Source organism: Podarcis melisellensis (genome assembly GCF_964234715.1).
Source record: "Podarcis melisellensis genome assembly, chromosome: 9".
NCBI lineage: Eukaryota > Metazoa > Chordata > Lepidosauria > Squamata > Lacertidae > Podarcis > Podarcis melisellensis.
In genome coordinates, this window is record NC_138541.1 from 74,560,312 (window position 1) to 74,585,454 (window position 25,143).

The following is a 25,143-nucleotide window of genomic DNA, read 5'->3' on the forward strand; positions in this document are numbered from 1 at the left end:
GCCTTAGGCTACAATCCTGTACACACATAAAAAGGTAAAGGTAAAGGTACCCCTGGCTGTAAGGTCCAGTCACAGACGACTCTGGGGTAGCGGTGCTTATCTCGCTTTACTGGCCGAGGGAGCCGGCTTTCGTCCTCAGACAGCTTCCAGGTCGTGTGGCCAGCATGACTAAGCCACTTCTGGAGAACCAGAGCAGCGCACGGAACGCAGTTTACCTTCTCGCCGGAGCGGTACCTATTTATCTACTTGCACTTGACGTGCTTTCGAACTGCTAGGTTGGCAGGAGCAGGGACCGAACAACGAGCTCACCCTGTCGTGGGGATTTGAATCATCAACTTTCTAATCTAGGCTCTGTGATTTAGACCATACTTTGGAGTAAATCCCATTGACCCCAATGCAATTTGCTTCTAAGTAGGTGGGTGCAGGATTATAGCAGATTATGTCATTTGAGAGAAGTGAAAGTTGACCACAAGGGAGGGGTGAGGTCAGAAGGCAGCAGGTGTAGAATTCTTGTTTCTAGCATCTCCACACTAGATCATAGGTCAGAAGAAGAAGGTAACAGTTCTCAAGAAAAGAAGACTCTATAGGCTCCTCAGAAAGGTGACAGCACTCTCTAGGTTAAGAAATGCATCTTGGATTTGAGTACAGAAAGTGGCCATTTTAGGTGCGCCCATTATGTGCACGACTGCATTGAACCCAAAAGTGACTCAAAAAGAGGTGGAACAGGGTATTTGCAGACTTTTTCCAATGGTGTTTCAAATATACACAATTTCACTTAGCTACACGGTGCCTTGGAACGTAACCCCCACATAAATTGGAAGTTGCCTGTATTGTATATGTCTACCGTATGCACTGGAACTATCATTTTCTAATGCTGTAGATTACCTTACATAAGAAATGTTATGCTATACATTTTGAGTTACTAAACCCCAGTCTTGAAAACATTTCACTCATTTGAAAAGATGAAATGTGTCAAAAAACATTTTCCTTTGGCAAAAGTTGTGGGGTGGGAGTTCTCAGGTGAGGACATTTTCTTTTCCTGAGTGTTTCCTCTCCCACTCCTGAGCTTTCACATATCTATTTTATTTTTACTTATTTATTTATTAGATTTATATGCTGCCCTTCTTCTAAAGACTTTTGTTTGTTACATATGTCCTCCTTCCAGGATTTAGTGCATTGATTTTCTCCCAATGGACATCACAGTCAGGATTTCTGCCATTAGCTCATTCTGTTCTTGCCTCCTCCATAAAACGTAATAAGGCTCTATTCCGAGGTTTAATAAAAAAAACACTGCTCCTAAGATAATTTTGTCTTTAGTCTTAAGCAGTTTCTGCATCTAGGTGAAAACGTAGCAGCAAGTCTACCTGATCTCCACTTAAATACTGTGGTTTCTAGTCCAAAGAGGGAGGATTGTCTCCCTTATTTTCTCTACAGAAGTTCTGTTACAGCAGGGGTGGTTGTGGCCAGAATCAGACACACAAAACCTTCCAGGCCCAATCTTCCTCTTCAATGCAGCTCTGGGCTTCTGGGGAAGAGGTTTAGTTCTGCCCAGCAAGACTTGTGTTCAGTTGTAGTGTTGGGCTAGGTGCAGAGGTTTAAACCTCCCCAACAAACCCAATGATGTGATGAGCATGACTGTGGTGTGTGCATTCATTCATTCAGCCTTTATTGTCATAATTTAGACAATAAAAACCATCCATAAAACATTGATAATCCAGACATATTAAACACATAAAACATATTAAAGACTCACTAGCCACTATTAAGTAAAATTAAGAGGTGTGTGCATGTCTTTGTGGTATGCTCTGTTTCATGTGCCTGCACACATATGAGAAAGAGTGTGTTGCATATATGTAATGAGTGCAGGGCTGTTACATGCTCGGTGGCCACTTTGGTGGCAGAAGACCTTCAGAGGGTTGGCCAACTTTAAATGTAGTTCTCTGAGTCAGGGTATCGGTAGAGGAATTCACATGTAGAGATGTCATCCATGCAACCTTTATGATTTCATAGACTCATAGAGTCATCTAGTCCCTTCCTACAAGTGGGAATATTTTCCCCAGTGTGGGGCTCAAACCCACAACCCTACCAACTGAGCTATCCCAGTTGACAGTTGGCATTGCCTTAGAATTGATGAATCAAATTCTTTTTCCTTCCATAGTGCCAAAACCTGCACGATTCTGAACACTTAACCTGGCTGACAGTGAATCACGTTCAAGATCTTATTAATCTCTCCCATGAACCACCTGTGCAAGATTTCATTAGTGCCATTCACAGGAATTCAGCAGCGAGTGGACTTTTCATTCAGGCTATTCAATCGCGGTGTGAGAACTTTGCAGCTGTAAGTTGTTTAGAGTTATACAAATTCCCTGTTACCCTTTTTCTGTGACTCTTAGTCTCACCTTGGGACTCATCTTCTGAGCCCCATCAGCAAAAGCCCTGTGCAAGGATTTCTGCTTGCGCAATGGGGCTTTCCTCCCTCTGCTTCCCTTATGCACATTGCACCTCCCAAAATTGCCTCGGGGGTGTGTGTGGCATGGGCAATGCTGGATCAATAAAAAAATCCCATTCTATAAGCCTAAATTTTAAGAGGGAGTGCAACCCTGTCCAGAATCAGCTGAATACACTCTCCCTCTTAGAAATGTCACCTGCTGTACCTCGCGTTACGTAACCCTCTGGTTATGTAAACTTCAGAATGCGAATGCAGCAAACCGGAAGTATTTTTCCGGGTTTCGACGCGTGTGCATGGGCAGAACAGGCACCTCCGGTAGCAAAAACCTCAGGATCCGACTGGAGCTCTGGAACAGATCCCGTTCACAATCAGAGGTACCACTGTACTACTAATTCTGGATTCTTAGCTGGCTTCAGATTCAGTTTACAGTGGTACCTCGGGTTAAGTACTTAATTTGTTCTGGAGGTCTGTTTGTAACCTGAAACTGTTCTTAACCTGAAGCACCACTTTAGCTAATGGAGCCTCCCGCTGCTGCTGCACCGCCAGAGCACAATTTCTGTTCTCATCCTGAAGCAAAGTTCTTAATCCAAGGTACTATTTCTGGGTTAGTCTGTAACCTGAGGCATATGCAACCTGAAGCGTATGTAACCTGAGGTACCACTGTATTAGCATTCATCTACCCTATTGTTATCTCCCAGCACTCCTGTTCAGAGTATCTTCTAAATTAGTCAGGATTAGATGCAAAAAAGAGGTAGAGTTGGGTGATATTGGGGGGTGGGGGCGAGGTTGACATAAAGAGAAACTCAAGGAAGTGGTGTGTACATTTTTGGGGTCCGTGCCTTTGTTTAGTCTGTGCCTGAGTTTAAGCTATAACTCCATTAAGGAAGGATTTGTTTTGTTCAGAGCTCTTCAAAACTTTCATATGTCATTTGCTTTTCGGTAGTTTAGTATGAAAAAAGCCCTGTAATTTTCTTTTCTCCCTGTTTAGCCAACTGCAGTAAAGAAGACTCTACAGTGCTTAGAGGGGATTCACCTCAGCCAGTCTGGTGCCGTCTTAATATTGTACGTGGACAAGCTTTTGTGTACTCCATTCCGTGTGCTGGCTCGCATGGTCGATACTCTTGCTTGCCGTCGCGTAGAAATGCTTTTAGCTGCAACGGTGCAGGTACCAAATGCATTGTCATGTCTATGTATACTTTTGGTTGTCAGTGTTTCTGATACAGTGCAGTATTCTTAAATTTAATTTGCATTCAGTCTGCCTGTGAAGTAAATTGTGGGTACAAAATAATTTACCATGTCTCATAGGGAGAGTTGATGTGTTATGTGCAATGTTGTATATAAACATAGCTATTTAAATGCAATGAGAAGGGGAGGGGCACAATATATTTAATGTGCATACCGTATTTTTCGCACCATAGGACAATAGGACGCACCTTGTTTTAGGGGGGGAGAACAAGAAAAAAAATATATCCCCCTCTCTGCCCAGCGCCCCTTCAGCGAAGCGGCAGGAGGCGCTGCACAGAGAGGGGGAGAATTTTCCCCCTCTTGTTTTCCCGCTCTAAAACAAGGTGCCATTTAAGGTGCATTCAATCGCCTTCAGGCGGCTACCTTGGAAACCTGGAGATCGAGAGGGGTCGGTGCGCACCGACCCCTCTCGCTCTCCAGGCTTCAGGTTCCTTTCGACCTGCTCTTTGGGGCTGGTGGGGGGAAGCCCACCACCAGCCCCAAAGAGCAGGTCGGGGAGCAGCGGAAAGCTTCTATGGCTTCTTTAGCCCCGCACGCGCTCTCCCAGCTGGAGAGGTGGCGCACGGCTAAAGAAGCTCCTGCCATAGCCGCGTGTCACCTCTCCAGCCGGGAGAGGGTTGCGGGGGGCTTCTTTAGCCCCGTGCGCGCTCTCTCGGCTGGAGAGGTGGTGCATGGCTAAAGAGGCTCCTGCCATAGCCGCGTGTCACCTCTCCAGCCGGGAGAGGGTCGCAGGGCTATGGCGTCTTCACTCCATAGGGACGCGCACACATTTCCCCTTCATTTTTGAAGGGGAACAAGTGCGTCCTATAGAGCGAAAAATATGGTAAGTCTCAAGGCTTTAAATAGAAATACATATATCTAGTATCTAAAAAACTTCAGTTTAAGAGAAAAGTTAAGTTATTTCAGTTCATATTTGTGGGCTTAGGTAAAATTAAAGTAACAAACAATGATTAGTGCTAACCCCAGTTTCTTGGCGTTATTCTTAACTTATTATAATGTATGTTTTATTTTTCATTTGCCAGACCTATACAAATGTATTGTCTTTCTTGTTTTCGTATAGAACAGCACTGCTCAGTTACCAGTTGAAGAGCTGGATAGAATTCAGGAATATCTTCAGAATACTGGATTAGCACTCAGGTAATGCATTAGTGATGCTGTATTCTTGCAATATGGGATGTGCCAATCTTTCAAAATGTATCTTGCATAGGTCCCGTCCCCCCCCCCGTCGCCAACAAGAAATAATTGCATTAAACAGCTTCCTGTGAGAGAAAATCATAGTAGTTCTCCCCAAGCTTTGCTTAAACCAACTTTTTGTCCTCCACCCCAACCAACAGGGGACATGGTTCCTTGTCCCTGTCATCTTTGAATTGTTCCAGTTATTAAAATGGCTGTAATATTGTGTATGCCTTCTGTGAAGTGCATACCCTCCAACATTTCTCTGATGAAAATAAGGACGTCCAATTCTATAATGATAATTTTACAATTTATACCCCATGCATCTTTCCTGGGTTGCCCCAGCCAATCTGGGCAGCTTCCAACATACATAAAAAACATAATAAAACATTAAGCATTAAAAAAAAACTTCCCTATACAGGATTGCCTTCAGATGGTTCAGAGGTCGGATAACTCCATACCCATCAACATTTCTCCAATGAAAAAAGGGACATCCTAAGGAAAAGCGGGACATTCCAGGATCAAATCAGAAAACAGGATGGCTTTTCTAAATCAGGGACATCCCTGGAAAATAGGGATACTTGGAGGGTCTGGAAATGGGATAACTGAACTTGTTTCCAAGTCCAAGATGGAGCTCTCTTGCATACCCTTAGGACTACCCCAGCTATCATTGCCTGCCCAAGTGGGGATGGAAAAGTCCACTGCCCCCACAGTTTTCTTCTATAATGTTCATTTAACATACGGTTTTATCCTGATCCCATTTCTTCAGTATCAACTCCTCAACTCCGAACTATTTAGATTTTAGCTATGGATTGCCTACATACTACAGAATGCTTTTTAATTGTTTCCTATATTGTTAATCTTGGTAGCCCCCTGCTATTTTTTGTAGCCAGTAGAACTAGAACAGCCTCATATTTGGCCTCTCCACTTAGACACAGCTCCCTTTATCAGAATCCATACCATTGGATTGCACCAGAGGGAGAAGTGAGATGTCGAGACACACTCCATTGGGTTGGTTGGAGCCAACTATCATACTGCTGCTCACCAAGCACTGATTATTCCCCTTTTTCATTTTGTAATAATTCAAAAGAGTGTCCAAATTTGCCTATTGACCTATCCTCTCCTAAGCTCCTTTTTTCTTTTGTATCTTGCCTCTTAGATTGTAAGCCTTTTATGAAATAGGTAAAGGTAAAGGGACCCCTGACCATTAGGTCCAGTCGTGGCCGACTCTGGGGTTGCAGCGCTCATCTCACTTTATTGGCCAAGAGAGCCGGTGTACAGCTTTCGGGTCATGTGGCCAGCATGACTAAGCCGCCGGTTGTGGCAAAGCAGAGCAGCACACGGAAACACCATTTACCTTCCCACCAGAGTGGTACCTACTTGCACTTTGACGTGCTTTCGAACTGCTAGGTTGGCAGGAGCAGGGACCGAGCAACGGGGCTCACCCCGTTGCGGGAATTCGAACCGCCAACCTTCTGATCGGCAAGCCCTAGGCTCTGTGGTTTAACCCACAGCGCCACCCTCGTCCCTTTTATGAAATACAAACTGCCTTTTCAAGAAGTTTGGAGCAAGTGGGTATATAAATGTAGTACTGGTAATTACAAAAATAGAATTGTTGGAAGAGGTTTAGTGTGTTTAGTAAACAAAGACTGAACTTTCTAGCTAGCATAATGAAGTAAAAAAACCAAGGAGGCTCCATCAGACCTCCTCCCCTCTCCATTCTCATCTGGGGGCAGCCATTCCAGCAGTAGGAGAGCTGGGAAGCAGGGCTCACTCTATTGTCTCTGCTGCATAGGCCAACCCTGTAAGACCTCTCCTCTCCCTCAAGGGTCATCTGAGGGCAGCCACTCCATCAGGGGCCTCAGCAAAAGAGGTAGGAACAGAAGGCTCATTTCTTCACCTTTATTGGAGGTCCAGCTCTGTCAGCGACCTCCTGCCCCTGAACCGTACTAGATGGTCAACAGGAACAACGGTTAGAAATTGGTGCCCGGTTTTTTATTTTCCTCTTTCCTCCCTGTCCGTTTATCGTTGTGTGTATTTTTTTTTAGATTGTAAGCCTGCAGGTGAAGACTGTCTGAATGTAAGCTGCTCTCTGGGAGCTTTTGGGATTGATGAGCAGAGTACAAATACAGTGGTGCCCCGCAAGACGAACGCCTCGCAAGACGGAAAACCCGCTAGACGAAAGGGTTTTCCGTTTTGGAGGCGCTTCGCAAAACGAATTTCCTTATGGGCTTCCTTCGCAAGACGAAAGCCCATAGGGAAATCTCCAGGGACAGCGGGGAAGTGCAGCGCGTCTTCCCCACTGTCCTCGGACCTCCTCCGAAGGCTGGCGGTGGGGCGGAGAGCCCTCCTCCCCCCGCCAGGCTTCGGAGGGCTTCTCTGAAGGCTGGCGATGGAGCGGAGAGCCCTCCTCCCCCCGCCAGGCTTCGGAGGGCTCCTCTGAAGGCTGGCGATGGGGCGGAGAGCCCTCCTCCCCCCGCCAGGCTTCGGAAGGCTCCTCCGAAGGCTGGCGGCGGGAGGAGGTCTCTCCGCCCCACCAGCAGCCTACAGAAGGCTGCTCCGAAGGCTGGCGGCGGGAGGAGGGTTTTCCTTCCCACCGCCAACATTCAGAATGCTGTTCTGAATGTTGGCGGTGGGGAGGAAAAACCCTCCTCCCACCGCAAGTCCCGGGAACAGAGGAGAAGCGCTGCGCGCCTTGCCCTCTGTTCCCGGACCTGTCCTGAAGGCTTGCAGTGGGAGGAGGGCTTTCCTCCCCACCGCCAACATTAAGAATGCTGTTCTGAATGTTGGCGGTGGGGAGGAAAAACCCTCCTCCCACCGCAAGCCCCGGGAACAGAGGAGAAGCGCTGTGCGCCTTCCCCTCTGTTCCCGTACCTGTCCGAGGCTGGCGGTGGGGCGGAGAGACCTCCTCCCCCCGCCAGGCTTCGGAAGGCTCCGAAGGATGGCGGCGGGAGGTCTCTCCGCCCCACCGGCAGCCTTCGGAAGGCTGCTCCAAAGGCTGGCGGCGGGAGGAGGTCTCTCCCCCACACCGGCAGTCTACGGAAGGCTGTCCTGAAGACTTGCGGTGGGAGGAGGGTTTTCCTTCCCACCGCCAACATTCAGAATGCTGTTCTGAATGTTGGCGTGGGGAGGAAAAACCCTCCTCCCACCGCAAGCCCCGGGAACAGAGGAGAAGCGCTGCGCGCCTTCCCCTCTGTTCCCGTACCTGTGCTGAAGGCTTGCGGTGGGGAGAAAAGCCCTTCTCCGCACCGCCAGCCTGGCAAGCGGTCTCCATAGGAGCGCATTAATTGATTTTTAATGCATTCCTATGGGAAACCGTGCTTCGCAAGACGAAAAACTCGCAAGACGAAAAAACTTGCGGAACGAATTAATTTCGTCTTGCGAGGCACCACTGTACTCTTTAAGTAAATAAAATAAATTCCAATACAAATTTATATTGGAAAATAGAACATTTATTTCCCAAACCTAATCTCTGACACAATACAAAGAGGCGGAACAAAATGTGAAAGTAGCAACCTCAATTTCTGCCTGTTTGTGTAGGGAAGAAAATAGTTAAATCATTTAGTTCAGTTGTCTTGAAGAGAAACTGTTAGAAGGAAAGAAAGTAAGGCCATGTTTGACGTGATTGGAAGAGGGTAAGCAAGGGCAAGCAAGCTATGTTACAGGTAAGAAAACATTTGGAGACATCAGGAAGTCTTTCCAGACTTAGGAAATGTAACATTTTATGCAGTAGAAGCTTTAAAGAGAATTGCAGATTAAGCACTTGTGCATAGCTGATGGTGTAAAATAGGATAGTAACAAAAGGGATTAATTGTACATGTCAAAATGTGTAAACCATTAATTGGTTAGTGTTGCTTTAAAACGGAATAATCTAATATAATGAAGGGGAGGGTTTGATGATTTAATGCTACTATATTTAGATGTGTACTCCGTTTAATTCCTTTGTAGAGACTTCCACATAAGGGTTTCCACCTTGCACATGCAATCAACAAATGCTAATGAATTCTTTATCTTGTTATTGACCTCCAGTGAGGGAACCTTCATATTAACCTGCCTACCTCCATCATAGCTCTAACTGTCCCATTTTCCCTGGAGAGGGAGGAGGTACCTGTGCACATCGGTGGAGCGCATATGAGTGCACTATGCCCCATTATGCCCCCGTTCTGCCTTCTTCTGGGTCCAAAAGGATCTGCACTTTGGCGATCGTGCATCAGTTGGATGCACCTAAGGTGGTTGCTGCCGTTAACAGCAAAGCTCTTTCTTTTGGAAAATATTTTTGTCCACTAATTGAAAAACTAGTTAGGAAGAGTGCTCAAGGATATAGAGCCTTTGTGTTCTCCTCTGCAATTCCTTCTGCAGATTGAGCTACCTTGAACAGAACTCTAGGGCACACTGAGTCTATTGCCTCTCATTAGGAGGAAGGTTTGAGCCTGCTAAAATATTTTACTTCCTGCTTTTTAAGCACATCCTGCTTTTTAAAAATCATATATGGAAGGTTGCGATTAATTTATCAGGTGAACCATATCTCCTGTACTGTTGAAATTGTTCACATTTATCCTCTGGAGATGTTACCAGAAAGTTTTTGTCTCTCCTAGACTCTGCATAATCTGGTTGCATTTCTTTTTTCCAGACACCAAAGGCTCTACTCACTCCTGGATAGGTTTCGTCTTACTGTAGCACCAGAAACAAGGAGCCCATCATCTTTGGTTACTTCACACCCACTAGATGGGGAGAGCCAGCCTGCTCTGGAAACTGTAATTCCAGATAAAGTAAGGCCGTGGATTATTGTTGTAGATTTACTGTAATTATAATTTTATTTTAAATGTACAGGTAACATTTTTCAGTCTAATAAACTTAGTAAATAGATGTGCATTTTCTGTTCTGAATGCTAGAGATTGGTTAAAAGCAAGAATCTGTGTGTGTTGTTCAAACGTTAAGGCTTTGCACAGCAATTTCATGATTCCTGCTTCCATATTATAGAGCAATTGTATTCAGAGACACTTAACATGTTAAAATGTTCCTTTTAGACATGCTGTCCTTAAAATTGGGCCTAATTAATTTTTAATTGATCATTTTTGGCAAGGGCTCATCAAAATAGGATGCCTAGAATCAAATACAGTGTTCTAAATAAGGACAAAATAGATAGGTCTTGGTTTACACACACACACACACACACACACACACACACACACACACCTTAAAATGCTAAGAATGTGATTCTTTTGTTGTTTGTGGGGAAATGGTTTTGTTCGAGCTACAGAAAGCAGTCAGAAATGTGTGGATTCCAGTGCATTAAAAAAGTATGTCTCCATCTAGAAAAAGATGGGGTTTTGCTGTAGAATGATTGACCTCTCAACTTCTCAATAGCTGACATACAGTCGTAGTAGAGTGTGCAGGAGGAGGGTGGACTCAAGAGGACAAAATGGTGACTCTGATATGGTTAGAGGAACTGCTAAGACCTGGTTAGTCTCCGGAAGTCTCTCCTGAAAGTGTCAAAGGCAGTTCTAGCAAAGTCTTTTCTAGCAGATGCATCCCTAGATTCCATCCAGGACAGATTCCCGGTGGTCATTACTGTGGTGTGCAGATACCTGTGAGCCTGTCATTGGAAGGCTGAGCTCCTGTCTTGGAAAAAACTCTCCAGGCCAACTGATGGAGCAGGCAGCACCTCAGTCAGGGCAAAAGGAAGCTTCACGCAGCAGTTTTTCATCTTGTGACCTCTCTTGCTGGCATAAGTGGACCTTTTTGCATCGCAAGACAAGAACCAAGTGAATCAGACTTTTAAAGGGTTATCAGAGCATTGTAGCACCGCTTGCCCTGTTTGTGCTGACAAAATTCTGATAGGGTCCATATGTCTGGTGAACTGCTACTTGCTCAGAATTGCCATTCTCTTCTTAGTCTGGCATTTGAGGCTTCTGTTGGTCACCCACGATGGTTGTCTTGGATGCTGTGTGAAAGAGGAAGGGTGGGGTCAGTCCCCTCACCAATAATTTAGGATTGTATTATCAGGTAAATACAACCTTGGTGGTAGCAAGCACATAAGTATGCATATGATTTCAACTTTTGAGTACTTTTTAGAAGCTTGATTTAAAGCAGGATAGTTTTATCTCTTTTGTTTTTAAGTATGTGTAGTTGATTGACACTCTTTTCTTGAAAGGACTGGTATGTTTCACTAGTGAGTTCACAATGCTACACGAAGTCAGCCTCGGCTCTGTTAGAAGGTGCAGAGTTGGTGAATCGGCTTCCTCAACCCGAACTGAGTTCTTTTATGCTACATAAGGTAATTAACTTGCTGTCATTACAAAATAAAGGGGGATTTAATGTATATGTTATGAATCGGCTTTCCTTTTTCAAAAGAATCCAGACAAAAATACAATTCCAAGTATAAAAGTATGATTGAAAACAAAAGTAACATGCCACATATCTTCTTTTTTTAATGCAGCTATTTTAGAACATAATAAACTCAATAAAATATACTTCGTGTTAGATGTTAAGGGTGGAAGAAAGCCCCGAGAAAACTGTTCAGTAGTTTGTTTTAGATTTCACTGGTATTGTATCCCTCCCAGATGCTCAATTTGACACCATTATGATACCATTTATAAAACATCACATTTCTAACAGTGAGAAATTTTCTGCAGACAAACATAGTAGTAAAATCATTTCCACTCCATATCAGTGTTCCCAACAGTGGATGCGCTGCCTAGTTTTGGTCAGCCCTTCCGGCTCCTCCTCCTCCTCCTGCAGTCCAGCCTCCCCTCTTGGCAAGTTGAGGCCCTCCTTCCGTTGCTTAGGATTCCCTGTGCGGCATGGATAGGAAATGACAAGCAGCCAGTGAGGGTGCCTCCCCAGCTCCTAAAGGCAACAGCTGCATCCTCCTGTTCCTCATCTGACAGCAACTGCCCCCCTAGCCTCTCAAGTCTGTTGGGACCATGGGGCTCATTGTGGTTGGCCACTGTGAGAACAGGATCCTGGGTTAGATAATGACCCTCTTGGTGCCTTCCACCTCTACAATTCTGTTACTGTATGACCATTGGCTTAATCCAGTAGGCTATTCCTACACACCCCTTCATAACAAGGAATTGTTGTGTAAGCTTCATAATAGGATATGTATTTTTAAAATATCCAAGCTAAATTAATTTGGGGAGCTGAGCTTTCATTTCAGGGAATAGATGGTTACCTTCTTTTTTTAGAATCCAGACACATGAAATCTTTTATCAAATATCCATGTTTTCTCTCTCTCTCGTTTAAATAAAAACTTTGGATGTTTTAAAATCTTCATTAAAATTATTACTAAGGCTAAGTAAGGGCATTCTTACTTGGAATTAAGTCACTGTGACTTTATTAGTATGCAGCTTTGTGACTAATAGGCTGCCCTGAGCAATAGCTAATTAGTAAATTGTTTAAAAGGAACAAAGGTTACACATTTGCCATCTTGTTAAATGGAATTTTAATAAATTATATCTTGTATCTTAGAAATATAGAAACATCCATAGATTTCATTCTATATGCCATTTATTTTTACGTATGTAAATCAAACTCAGTTGGAGCACTGAAGCTGTGTCTCCCTTCTGCACACACACACAGCGCACCATTACATACAATTGTGGCTTGGTGTAAATTCTGATGAAGTGCTTGCCGCTATTATGAGGTTCATTAAGCTTATGCATTAAGCTCAAGCCTATATGTATACAATCTAAATATGCTGTGAGTTTTTTGCATCAGACATAATTACTCGTGCTTTCAGAGTGTTGTGGTAATCTAGTCTTGCACTAGGTGTCCTCCATTTTGTGGATGTACTTTGGGCCAAAAGGCCTAGACATCTGTCTGCTGTATCTCAGCTTGACAGGAACCGATAATGTAAAATTTTCAACAATTTATTTCAAGTCCAACCTGACTGACAATCGTTACATAACCAGGCTTACATTTTAAATCATATCTAGTTTTCCTTTTCTGTGTGAAAATGTTTTTTTGTCAACCTTTTATCCATCATTTGTTCTTTCAGGACTTCAACCTAAGCCTTCTAGCTCCATGTTTAAGTCTTGGCATGCATGAAATCTCCAAAAATCAGAAGAGCCTTTTTGAAGCTACCCATTGGGTAACTCTCAGTCATGTGACAGCTATCGTACAAAAGCTTCCCACCAGTCATCAGGTTTTTCAGCCATTGCAGCCAAATGAAACGTCGGCATACTGGAAGAAGTTGAGCGATATTTTTGGTAATAGAAGTAGAGAGTATTTACTTTTATAAAGCAGTTGGCTATATTGCAGCATTCTCACAACTAAATCTGTACAGTAGCAAGTACCCCCAGTAAACTTTTCCTGCCCCGTCAAATCAATAAGCCATGTGAGATCAGCCTGCAGAAAGCTGAGGACGGTTTTCCTAGCAGGTTATATGGAGAAAGGAAATGGAAGTGAGACCATACTAGTATGAGATCACCAGCATTTATTTTGCATCATTAGTGAGGTCAAAGGATGATGAGTTGATCCTATTTCTGTTGAGCCAGTGTCATGAATTCCCACACTTCTGCCTGGAATTTACGTGACTTCACAGAAACGTTCTTTCCATGCTGGTTCATGTACTCCTGAGCAGAGCCATGAGAAGGAATTGTTTTTGTGTTTTCAGTACATACCTCCTCAGAAGAAAGCCACAAGCTATCCCAGTTGGCCTGATTCTGGCACCCCAGTTTCCCTGCCTGAAGTAGTGGAATATCTTTTCAGGTGGGAGGCTTCTGAGTGGGGCCTGTGTTGCCCACATAACTCCAGCATAGTTTTTAGCTATATGGAAGCTCATTTGCCGTCTATCTGCTGTAGTGTCGGTGAGACCTGAAGGACCCACCTTTTGAGGGACCTCGTATAGACTGGAGGACCTCATACCTAGCATGAGACCCATGTCGTTTTGACACATCATCTCACTAGTCTGTAAAAAGAATAGAGAAACGTGATGCTGGTTCATGACACAAACTCTTGTAGGAGACCTGTGTCTACAACTCTCATTAGGCAAGCTTGAAATTGGAAAATGAGAAATTCAATGGGAGAAGGAGGAAGAAGCATCCGAATTAATAAGAAATCACATTAAGGAAGGCAAGAATTCACATGCAAAGTATCTTAAGCATAACATTTATTAAGTTAAATAAGATTATATATAAGGGCTGCCAACTTTTATTGAATGCCACAGCTTCTCTGCCTGTAACAATTAGTTAATTGGGCAACCTTAGGGGGTTATGTTTGTTCCTGTATTCTACATTCATCCCAGATGATTTCTGCACATGCTGTGGAATACCCATGAGATATTTTTCCCCTGTGCCCCTCAGGTTTAAAGTTTGATATTTGCAGATAACATTTTAAATGATATGTCCTTACTATGCAGGAGACCCAGGGATGTATCAATCTACAATGGTCTTGTCTCGTGCTTTAAGTCAGCATCTGGTGTTACTTCCAAAACTACCACCCTCTCTTCGCATTCCACCTGACAAAGAAAGTGACATTCTGAAGTTTGTTGTAATGTTACTAGAGGTAAGGCCACAAATATAGCAAATGGAATATTGCTTATCAGATGTGTGTGTCATCACAACCTTTACTATAAAATCATATAAAGTAATAGTTCTAGTGGTTTTTTATTTGGGGGGGTTTATCTGCCATACTTCTATTGAGATGGCATATGTGGAAACCGTTTGAAAGTATGTTACAGATGTGAGCACCTGCAACACCTGTTTGGAAAGTGAATGGGGTGGCATCAACCTTTCTGTAGCCTTTTGCAGTTACCTGTAGTTTGGAATGGGTTATGTCTATTGTTTTCCTAATTAGGAGGGAGAGACAATATGCCTATTACTACAAGAATAAAATAATCTGTAGTGAATTTAGGATGCATTGAATGGGGACTTGTCTACACCTACCACTGGAGGTGCCACCCACAAGTTGCAGAGTCTCTCACCACTTCAGTGGCAGCAAGGGCAGAATCAGCTGGGGTGGCCAAATAGCACCAAGCCCCCTGGGATTCAAATAGGCAGAAGGAACCAGCAGTACTCACCTGAAGGGTGTTTCTGTGTGGGTGTCAGGATGGACCTGTGGCCACACTCTTATCTGCAGGCTGCCAGTCGCCATAGAAGTCACTCCACTGGCTCTGGGCTACCAGGGCCAACCTTTCTCTCTTTGTTGTGTTGCTTTGGCCCCTTCTTCCTGGTGTAATGCGAAGTTTGAACCAGGAGCTTTGCCAAGAAACCGAAACTGGAGCAAACAGGAAGCCTTCCTCTTTTAGCGGTAGGGAGAGAAACTTCCCACAAGGATGCATCCTAACAGCCATAGAGAAACACCCTTCAGTTTAGTACCAATGGTCCCATCTCATCTCATATTGTTTTTATTCCTTAGATACTTTCTTGGCATTTGATACATAAGAATATTCCACTAAGTATTGATCTTCAGACTGTGTTAGATTGCTGCTGTTTGGCATTACAACAACCTAATTTATGGAACCTGCTGGCATCAGTGGCGTTTGTGACACATGCCTGCTCTGTAATCAACTGTATCAGATTCATCATAGAAGCAGGTGAGTTGCCTGATGGAGTAGTATGGGAAGCGCCTTCAATCAAAGGGGCCCATCCCAGAATCTTGTATCGTCCTAATACCTTTACAAGTTTCACCCTGGGACCTGCTCTGTGCATTGTGTTTGTTTTATTTTATTCACTCAATTTACATGAAGCGGTACCTCTGGATACGAACGGAATCTGTTCCGGATCCCCGTTCGCATCCTGAAGCGAACGTAACCCACATCTGCGCATGTGCGGGTCACTGCTTCCGCGCATGCGCGTGACATCATTTTGACCATCTGCGCATATGCAAGCAGCGAAACCCAGAGGTAACGCGTTCCGTTACTTCTGGGTTGCTGCGGAACGCAACCCGAAAGCGCTCAACCGGAAGCATATTTAACCCGAGGTATGACTGTACTGCCTTTCATCCAAAGATCATAGGGTGGTTTACAGCATAAAACACAAAATACAAAATACAATCCCAAGTGCGTCTATCATCTTGTGCCCCTGCCTACTTACCTGGAAGTGAGTGAAGTTCTCAGTGTACAAAAGTCCATGATATCAAACAGCTTCAACAAAATGTCATCAGTTTGTGTAATTCTGTCTTACAAAACTAAGAGTATTTTTGTTCAGTTTGCAATTCAAATACTTGTCCAATAATGCTACTTCAGGGGAATTAAAGATTAGTGTTGAGAAATGCTTGGTGTGTCTCTTAATACAGTGGCAGTTGAACCTGGAAATCAGCTTCTTAGTCCAGAAAGGAAGAAGAACATTACAAAACCTGCAAGTGAGAATGAAGTAGATCCACAAAGAGAAAGTAAGGAGATTCAAGCTTCAAATGTGCATATAATAGTGTTTTAATTTAACTAGTATAAACTTTTACTCACTTTTGTTGTTTTAAATCTTTAGCATGTTTTATATCTTTGTACCATTTCTTATATATAGTTCCACATTTACTACTTTTGTTTAAATATTTGCCTGTTTCATTTACATATTCTGTTGCGACTTTATCAAGGCAAAGATTAGATGTAATGTTAAATGTGTGACTGCATTTAATGTATCTTTTTAAGCTTTCAAAGTAGCAGGGCCTGTGAAGCATGATAATGGCTTCTCTGGGCGAACGGTGTTCATCAGAGCCCACATTTGTGGAGCAACCCACTTTCCTTATGTGTTATGATCTCAGGGACTAATTTTCCCTCTTTGAGCTGTTGCCTTGGAGGAAGAATTGGAAGAAATTTCCCTCCAAGCTGGCTACAGTGGTGTCCCACTTCCCCAGAAATTCTGGCTCAGGAGCAGCTGTTCTGCCAGCAGTGCTCCAGCTTGAAGAGATTTCAGTGCTATCCTCAGGCTGCTAAAACAGGCAAGGTGCTTTAACCAAAGCAGCTTTTCTCATTGTGGAGTGAAGCTAATCACAATTCCTAAAATACTGGTTCCTAAAATACTGGTTCCTAAAATTGCTCTAGCTCGAGGCTTCCACAGAACTGCCTCGTCTGAATGCCTTGACTAAAACCTTCCATCTACTAAACGCTGCAGTACCAGATCCTGTTTCTACCAGATCCTGTTTCTACCCCACCCACCCACAGTCGGCTATTAATTTGAAAGTAAGAAAACGACACATTAAATGGATTTACACATTTAACATCACATCTACGTTGCCCTTCAGAATAGTTTTAATTGATACTGCTCTTCCTGGTTTTTTAGATAATTGTTCAGTATGCACCATTTTTTATGGCTTGCCAGATGAAGCCTGTTAATGTGTTTTGTCAAGATAGCTGTTCTGACACCATAGAGTTCTAGGGATAGATTGGAGCAATTTTGAATTTAGTATGTTTGCATGTGTTGGAGTATTCTGTACTGAACTTTCGTATTCTTTCCCAATTCAAGAATTTGAGTATATTGCAACGACTTGTGAAATAGTAGCAGAGTTGGTGGAATGTTTGCAATCTGTCTTGGCTTTGGGGCACAAGAAAAATAGCCATATTTCAGCATTCCTCACCCCTGTTCTTAAGAACATCATCATCAGCTTGTCAAGACTGCCCATAGTAAACAGCTATGCAAGAGTTCCCCCACTGGTATGTGTTTAACTGCTAAAGTCGATGTTGAAAATTATTGCTGATCATACTGTCAGGTTTTTTCTTGATTTTTACTAGGTATCTTTTTCTCACAGTAAATTATATAGTATGTAAATTACATGTTTTCATGCCTAAAGGCCCCTATTGAAAATTTGGTGGTGGTCTTATGAGAATCCCTTCTCATAGGTTAAGAGCGGGAGTGCCATTTTTGGACATTGATTCTTAGCTTCTTACACATGCAAAGAAGTCAACATGTCTTCTCTGTCTCCCTCTATGGTTGTTGACAAATCAGAGGGTCCTAGCTTAAAGACAAGAACCTGATGTTCTTAATGTTTGTGGAAAGGTAGAGCTCCAAATGGCAAAATATTTATATTTCTTTATGTCTCCATATTGTCCAGGTCTGGAAACTGGGTTGGTCTCCAAAGCCCACAGGTGATTTTGGCACAAATTTCCCAGAAATACCAGTAGAATTTCTTCAGGAGAGAGAAGTATTCAAGGAGTTTATCTATCGAATTAACACATTGGGTAGGTAGATAAACTGAGCTGAATATATAAGTTGTAGTTTAGTCTTTATAACTTTAAAACACTGTACATGGTGAACTAACATTATTTTAAACTGTTTAATACAAAGTAAGCCTTGGTTGTGAGTGGGTGACCTTGAGGTACCTCAGTATTTTGAAGTCAGAGGCAAAGGCCTTTTCGATTTGCTGATCTGCTACACTGAACACTGCAGTATGTGGCATACCTCATTAGGTCAGATTCTGAATATAGGACATGGCTTATGAGTTTTCAGAATTGAGATGCCCTTTCCTGCATATTGAAAATAAACTTAAACTTCATAGAATCTAAAGGAACATTTTCCAATATAAATATATATATTGTGTTGTCATTATGCAGCACTGCAGAATAAGTTACTTTTGCAATTTAAACCAACTTTCCACTTGGAAAGAAGAGTTCATTTCCACATGCTTACAAAAATGTAGGTGGGGAGAGGGAAAATCTTTAGCCTCCAATATGAATGCACAGATTAGAGTGTGAGCATAGATAGAATTTTTATATTTTCATAGTTCTTTTTTAATGGGGCATATTTATATGTGTTATTTATTATTATTTATGTGTTATTTATATTTATATAGTGTTATTGTTTTTAACACTTGATTGGAAGCCACCCAGAGTGGCTGGGGAAACTCAGCCAGATGGGCGGGGTATAAATAAATTATTATTATTATTATTATTATTATTATTATTATTATTATCATCATCATCATCATCATCATCATCATAAAATGACATAACAAAAACCAGCATTCCACAGCAGAAAGCAGGCCATAGTCACCTGTGGATGGAATGTTGGGGTGTGGGAATGTTGTAGGTTCTCACATGGATAAAACTATGATTTCAAGGAAAGAATTTCTAGAACTGGCCAAAATATGCAATTATGGTTGCAGAATGCAAGTTTTATATGTTAATTCTACACATAAACTCTGTGTGTCATAAGGAGTTGTCAGGGGTTCAGGAGCAGAGGCACAGGGGAAAGAGGAAGCGGAGAGCGAAGGAGAACAATCCGAGGGCAGCATAGGTGAGGATGACAGTGGGGGAAGAGAGTCCATGAGTCTGTCCAGTGATTCGGAAGATTCCCAGAAGGGAGCACCGATAGCCAGAGCAAGGGGGGTCCCGGGAGGGATGCACCAGAAGCAAGGGACCAGCAGTGACTCCCAAAGCAGCAGCTGGAGATCGGGACCAGTTTCCCCACCAGAGCGTAGCGGGGGGCAAGAGTCCCATGTGTCAGGACCGGCTTCCCCTCCAGGGGAAAGAGAGGATGAGTCAGGGCTGACCACGCCCCTATCGCTGAGTGAGGGAACAGAGGGGAAGTCAGATCCAGCGAGCCCCCCCGAAGGGGGAAGCAGTGACAGAAGCAGCGTAACGGTCAGGAGGAAAGTTGCCGGCTGGGCGCGTGCGCCAAGTTCAAATGCACAGGCGCGCGGGACAGCTGGGAGCGAGGATTGGGAGCCAGGTCCTAAAGCATGCCGGAGGCAGGGGGAAGAATCCGGGGACTCAGCATCAGAAGAGTCCAGAAAGGGCAACACCCCGGCGGGCAGACGGACCCAGAGGAGAAAGGAGCAAAGGAGGAGGTGGAGCAAGGCTAGGGTCTTGAACTGGTGTCTGGGGGGAGGAGATTCAGACGGAGCTTCAGCGGTCTAGGGTTGAGACGTAGAGCTGCGCGCCGAGGCTTTGGAATGGAAACTGAACCTTAATAAAGACTTTTGTATATAACAAGAACTGGCGTTGGTCCTCTGTGAGCTGGGACCTTGGGCAGCTCTGACAGGAGTCTTTACAGGTAGTTAATTATCTGTATCTTCCCCACCCCTGTCAGATAAACATACTATGTTTTCAGAGATTTCTAAAACTTCTTTTGTTAAAAGCATAAAAATACAGCTGTGGAATCTATGCTTTGGTAATTCTCTTATCCTTTGAAGTGGTAAACATCAGTGGTTTGGATCTTCCCTCAGGGTGGACAAACCGCATGCAGTTTGAAGAGACATGGGCTACTCTTCTTGGTGTTCTTGTAACCCAGCCAATTGTATTGGACCAAGAGGAAAGCCAGCAAGAGGTAAAGTAATCCAGTGAATGGTTTTATTTTGTCAATTCCACCTCCATGTTGTTGCCGATTGGGATTTTCCGGTAACACGACTGGAACAGACGGGCCTGTGTACAAAAGGAGACAGAGCCCCCAAGGGAAACTGAATAGAACATACAAATTGTCCTAGGAAGAGAGTTTGTTACATGTTTCTGCTCTTTAGTTGCAAATTGGAGCTCTGCCAAGAAGAAAGTTGTAAAGGTAAAGGGACCCCTGACCATTAGGTCCATTCATGGCCGACTCTGGGGTTGCGGCGCTCATCTTGCTTTATTGGCCAAGGGAGCCGGAGTACAGCTTCTGGGTCATGTGGCTAACATGACTAAGCTGCTTCTGGCGAACCAGAGCAGCGCACGGAAACGCCGTTTACCTTCCCACTGGAGTGGTACCTATTTATCTACTTGCACTTTGACGTGCTTTCGAACTGCTAGGTTGGCAGGAGCAGGGACCGAACAACGGGAGCTCACCCTGTTGCGGGGATTCGAACCGCCAACCTTCTGATCGGCAAGCCCTAGGGTCTGTGGTTTAAAGAAAGTTGTAATCCTAGCTTATTAGGTATGAAATGATGCTTCTTTGCAGGTTTTTCTTTTCTTATTGTAGAATTACACTCATAACTTTGGCTTCATGTGTTCCTTTTTTCAGGAAGATACAGAGAGGACCCAAATAAACGTTCTAGCTGTCCAAGCCATAACATCCTTGGTGTTGAGTGCCATGACAATACCACTTGCAGGCAATCCAGCTGTTAGCTGCTTGGAGCAGCAACCTCGAAACAAAGCTTTAAAAGCTCTGGACACAAGGTACCGTATTTTTCACTCTATAACACGCACCTGACCATAACACGCACGTAGTTTTTAGAGGAGGAAAACAAGAAAAAAATATTCTAAATGAAACAGTGGATGTATGTTTTTTGTGGTTCATGCTGTGGCCACAGACATGTGATCTGATGGTGAATTTGGGGTGACCCAGTGCAAAAATCCTGTGGATCCATGTGGATCCGTGCTTTGTAATGACGTTTTAAGTGGGGAGGAAGGAAAAGCACTCAAGGGACAAGGAGCACGCGTGGGGTGTGTGGAGAAGGAGCTTTTCGGGGAGCTGAGCGGGGAGGAAAAGAGCACTGTTGCTTTAAAGGCATACTTAAGGTATTTGCCCTGTGCCTGGGGTTTTTTTCCATTTAACAGTTTGCAGCTTGTTCCTTCCGCTCCTTGTTTTGAGGCAGAATAGATTTGAGCAAGTGAGGAGGACTTGGATTGCAGGGGATTCGCCATTAGCTGTGTAAAAGCGCTCCTCCTTGCAGCCTTCTACTTGGTTTGTACACGTGGCTACTGGTATCAGTGATAAGCAGCCACCGGCAGCAATAGAATGGAGCACAAAATAGCGATAGGGGCACTAGGACCCAGACAATGCTCAAATCTATCCTGCCTGAAAACAGCTGAGAAGCGGGGGATTTGCCTAGTTTTCCCCTCTACCTCATCCCGTGGCCTCCCCAGCCTTTTTTTTTTACTTCCTGGTTTTCACTGCGCTCGTGGCTGAGAGCTTCAGGTTGGTTTTTTTTTTTTTTTGCTGCTTGTTGCTTAAATTTTATCCTTCCTGATCCAAGCCCTCCTGTGCCCTGCTGTCCCTCTGCAGTCTCACTGCTCTGCGTGTGGACCTTTGCTAGCTGAGGCTGCAGCAGCTGTTGCTGGCTACTTTAAAAGCGCCTGCTGGCTTTGAGCCGCCTGCCTCCTCCCAGCTCGCTATGGCTCCCTTCTGTCCCTCCTCCCGTGTTGCCAGCTTTGCTGCCATGGCTCTCCTTCCCTCCCTCCCTCTTCCCCGGCTCCTCCGAGCTGTAGGTCGCTTTAAAGCAAGCAAAGCGAGAGCCTTGTAGAGCGTGTGAGCGGCTCTCGCTTTGCTTGCTTTCAGAGAGCCCCTCCTCCTGGCTGTAAAGCAAGCACAGCTAGAGCCGTGCAAAGCCCTGCAAGCGGCTCCCGCTTTGCTTGACTGACTCTGATCCAGTGCATTTGCTCCATAACACGCACAGGCATTTCCCCTTACTTTCTAGGAGCAAAAAAGTGCGTGTTTTGGAGCGAAAATTACAGTACTTCTGATGTTGGTGCTCTTCATGCTTGTCTGTGGTGATGCTTATCCCAACTTTTCTTATCCCCTGAATTCTTTTCAGGATTTTTAAAAATTAGTTTTTCATACCAATGTACAAAATACAGCAATACAATATAGAACACAGCATTCTGTAGTGCTAGGGTGGCACATCCTATTTCACCACTTGAGACAAAACAGGAAGTGCCGCTACTGGCATTGGCACCAATCTCTAGCTAGCTCTTGCATAGGTTTCGCAAAATTTCACTGGAAATCAGTGCCAGTGTAGTTTCTTCACAGGTGGCAGGGATATGCTGGATGTCCGCAGAGGCACCGCCTCAGGGGCTTCTGCTACCTAAGGCAATGGCTTCACCCCGCCAAATAGCTGGACCTGCCTTGGGTAATACTTGGTGGTGAATGCATGCATATATATTCACCCAGGAGGCCAAGGAAGCACCCACTGACTCCCATGATCACCACTAAAGGCAGGTAAATAAATGTGTGGGAATGCCATGCCAGCTCCTCCACCCCTTTTACACACAGGAAAAGCAAGAATCCTAAAGGCCTCCTGGGTCCAGCACAAGACATGAGCCTTCCTCCTCCAGTGTAGCAAAGAAACAAAAACTGGCCAGGCAGGATGGAGGCAGCCGAACAGGTGGGAATTCCCCCCTTTGCTGTCACAAATAAATTGGCAGGGTAGCTGGCAGCCCCCTCCTCCACCAACACAAAACAATAAAAAACCTAAGCAGCCTAAGAGATGGGAAGCCCTCCTCCGACAGTGTAAATGAAGGCACCAGAGATGTGAGGAGTTTAGATTTCCTCCCTATGTTGTGTGCATGTGACCAACTGACAGAAAACCTACTGCAGCCAGAAAGAGGGGGAGAGGGAAGGATCCGAGTCAGCAGAAAGACCCAGTGAACAGAGGGGAAGGGGCCATTTGCTGGATTTAGGCTGCCACTACTTACCACTTTTGAATTATGATGCTGGAGGGAGACTCTTGAGAGTCCCATGGACTGCAAGAAGATCAAGCCTCTCCATTCTGAAGGAAATCAGCCCTGAGTGCTCACTGGAAGGACAGATTGTGAAGCTGAGGCTCCAATACTTTGGCCACCTCATGAGAAGAGAAGACTCCCTGGAAAAGACCCTGATGCTGGGAAAGATGGAGGGCACAAGGAGAAGGGGATGACAGAGGACGAGATGGTTGGATAGTGTCTTCGAAGCTACAAACATGAGTCTGATCAAACTGCGGGAGGCAGTGGAGGACAGAAGTGCCTGGCATGCTCTGGTCCATGCGGTCATGAAGAGTCGGACACGACTAAACGACTAAACAACAACAACTTACCACTACTTGGTAGTTTGCTCCTACCAAGATGGAAAGTGGGAGGGAAACCTCATTGGAAAGGAAAAGCAGGCAAGCTGGACGTAGTAAAACAAACTGCAGAGACAGGGCAGAGTGGGAAGTCAAGTGTACTGCAGCCAAGCAAGGCTGGCAATGCACACCCACTGCAACTCACCTTCTTCCAATGGGCATTAAATGAGTGTGTGATGCACCTCATGGTGAAGGCATGAAGCTCCAAATCAAAATGCCCTCTGGGACAAGAAAGCAAACAGATGAGCCTCATCTCTCCCAACCCCTATTCAAAATGTCTGCGGGGACAGGAAAATGCAGAAAGGCAGCCCACGGGGCAAGTGGGAAATCCGTTCCTACTTCTTCTCTCATACGCCAAAGAGGAGAGAAGTTGACTGCCCAACCAACGGAAGAGGAAAGGATGGACTTTCCCAACTCCAGGAACTGCTCTGCACTGCAGAGCGGCATGAAGCCTCACAGGATTCCCTTTCGTCAATAAAGAAAATATAGGTTGCCTCAGGGAGGACACCAAGAAAGGTCCTTGCAGGTGTGGTATTTCTCATAGTTGGTGACCCTCTGCAATGTTGTCAACCTTATTTTTGGAGGAGGGGTGCCTGTTAGAATTCCTGCTCCATGATTGCAGTCATAGGATTGTTGTCCTTCACATGACGGTGTATGTTTTGACTCCACAGAGTGGGAAGTGACAGAGACAGGATGTTTGTGTTACTGTGTTTTGTGAAGTAGAACTATTGTCCTATGTCCTTTTCCTCTTTGCTGTCTGATGCTAGAGAGAGAGGGAGCCATGCTGCAGTGCTCCATGTGTGTTTATATGAAAATAAAGTAGATTAGCCAAAATGTTGAGTTGCTGAGGTCTGTCACACATAAGCTGCGAAGACTCTGCGGATTCCTAAGTGTGCCGATGTCTGTTGGCATCGGTCGCTGTGATGTTCGGGCTGAAGAAAGCTTTTGAAGCTCCCGAACGATCGACCAGGAGGGAGGGAACATGCCAGTTGGGCATGTGTCTCTGCCAGGGTCCTACTCGAGTGTAGGACAAGCTCCTGACAGTGCCATCCCACTGTTAAGGAATGCCCTCTGGGAGTCGCAAAGAGCGAATTTAGGGGTAATAGACTCCCATGTTGTCTTACGTAATACCCGTATCTGTATAATGATAGGCTCTTCTTTTCACAGCATTTGGTTAATTTTGAAATCTCTAAATTAGGCTAGTTCTAAGCAAATCAAGCCTAAGTTTGTTAATAGTTGATTTGCATTTTAAATTAGTTGATATGCCTTTTTCCCCAGAAGTGAATCCTGTTATAAAAATAAAAGCTGATACAGTAGTCTTTTTATTAGTGAAGATTTCCTGACTGTAGAAGATGTTTTAGTAATTTATGATTATTTCTGCTGAACTTCAGGTTTGGGAGAAAATTAAATGTCATAAGAGGAATTGTAGAACAAGAAATCCAAGAAATGGCATCCAAAAGAGACAACATTGCCACCCACCACTTGTACCAAGCATGGGATCCTGTTCCGTCTCTTTCTCCTTCTGCTACAGGTACATATCCAATGGCTGCTTATGCAGAAGTTCTACAGTTTTTGAAATAGAAACAGAAAGTAACCTTAGGTTACTTGCAAGT

General features: G+C 44.4%; 1 protein-coding gene across 2 annotated transcripts in view; it reads left to right on the forward strand.

The window, feature by feature from the left end:
• The window catches only part of HTT (huntingtin), a 115,526-nt gene that overhangs the window by 68,316 nt on the left and 22,067 nt on the right, over positions 1–25,143 (forward strand). For both annotated transcript variants that reach the window (XM_081925528.1, XM_081925529.1), the window contains 14 exons: positions 2,159–2,338; positions 3,438–3,614; positions 4,755–4,831; positions 9,498–9,636; positions 11,022–11,144; positions 12,867–13,077; positions 14,229–14,374; positions 15,227–15,404; positions 16,106–16,201; positions 17,269–17,456; positions 17,855–17,981; positions 19,967–20,067; positions 20,734–20,888; positions 24,922–25,061. In XM_081925528.1, the coding sequence (XP_081781654.1) occupies positions 2,159–2,338; positions 3,438–3,614; positions 4,755–4,831; positions 9,498–9,636; positions 11,022–11,144; positions 12,867–13,077; positions 14,229–14,374; positions 15,227–15,404; positions 16,106–16,201; positions 17,269–17,456; positions 17,855–17,981; positions 19,967–20,067; positions 20,734–20,888; positions 24,922–25,061 (2,038 nt within the window). The remainder of the gene's footprint in view (positions 1–2,158; positions 2,339–3,437; positions 3,615–4,754; positions 4,832–9,497; positions 9,637–11,021; positions 11,145–12,866; positions 13,078–14,228; positions 14,375–15,226; positions 15,405–16,105; positions 16,202–17,268; positions 17,457–17,854; positions 17,982–19,966; positions 20,068–20,733; positions 20,889–24,921; positions 25,062–25,143) is intronic.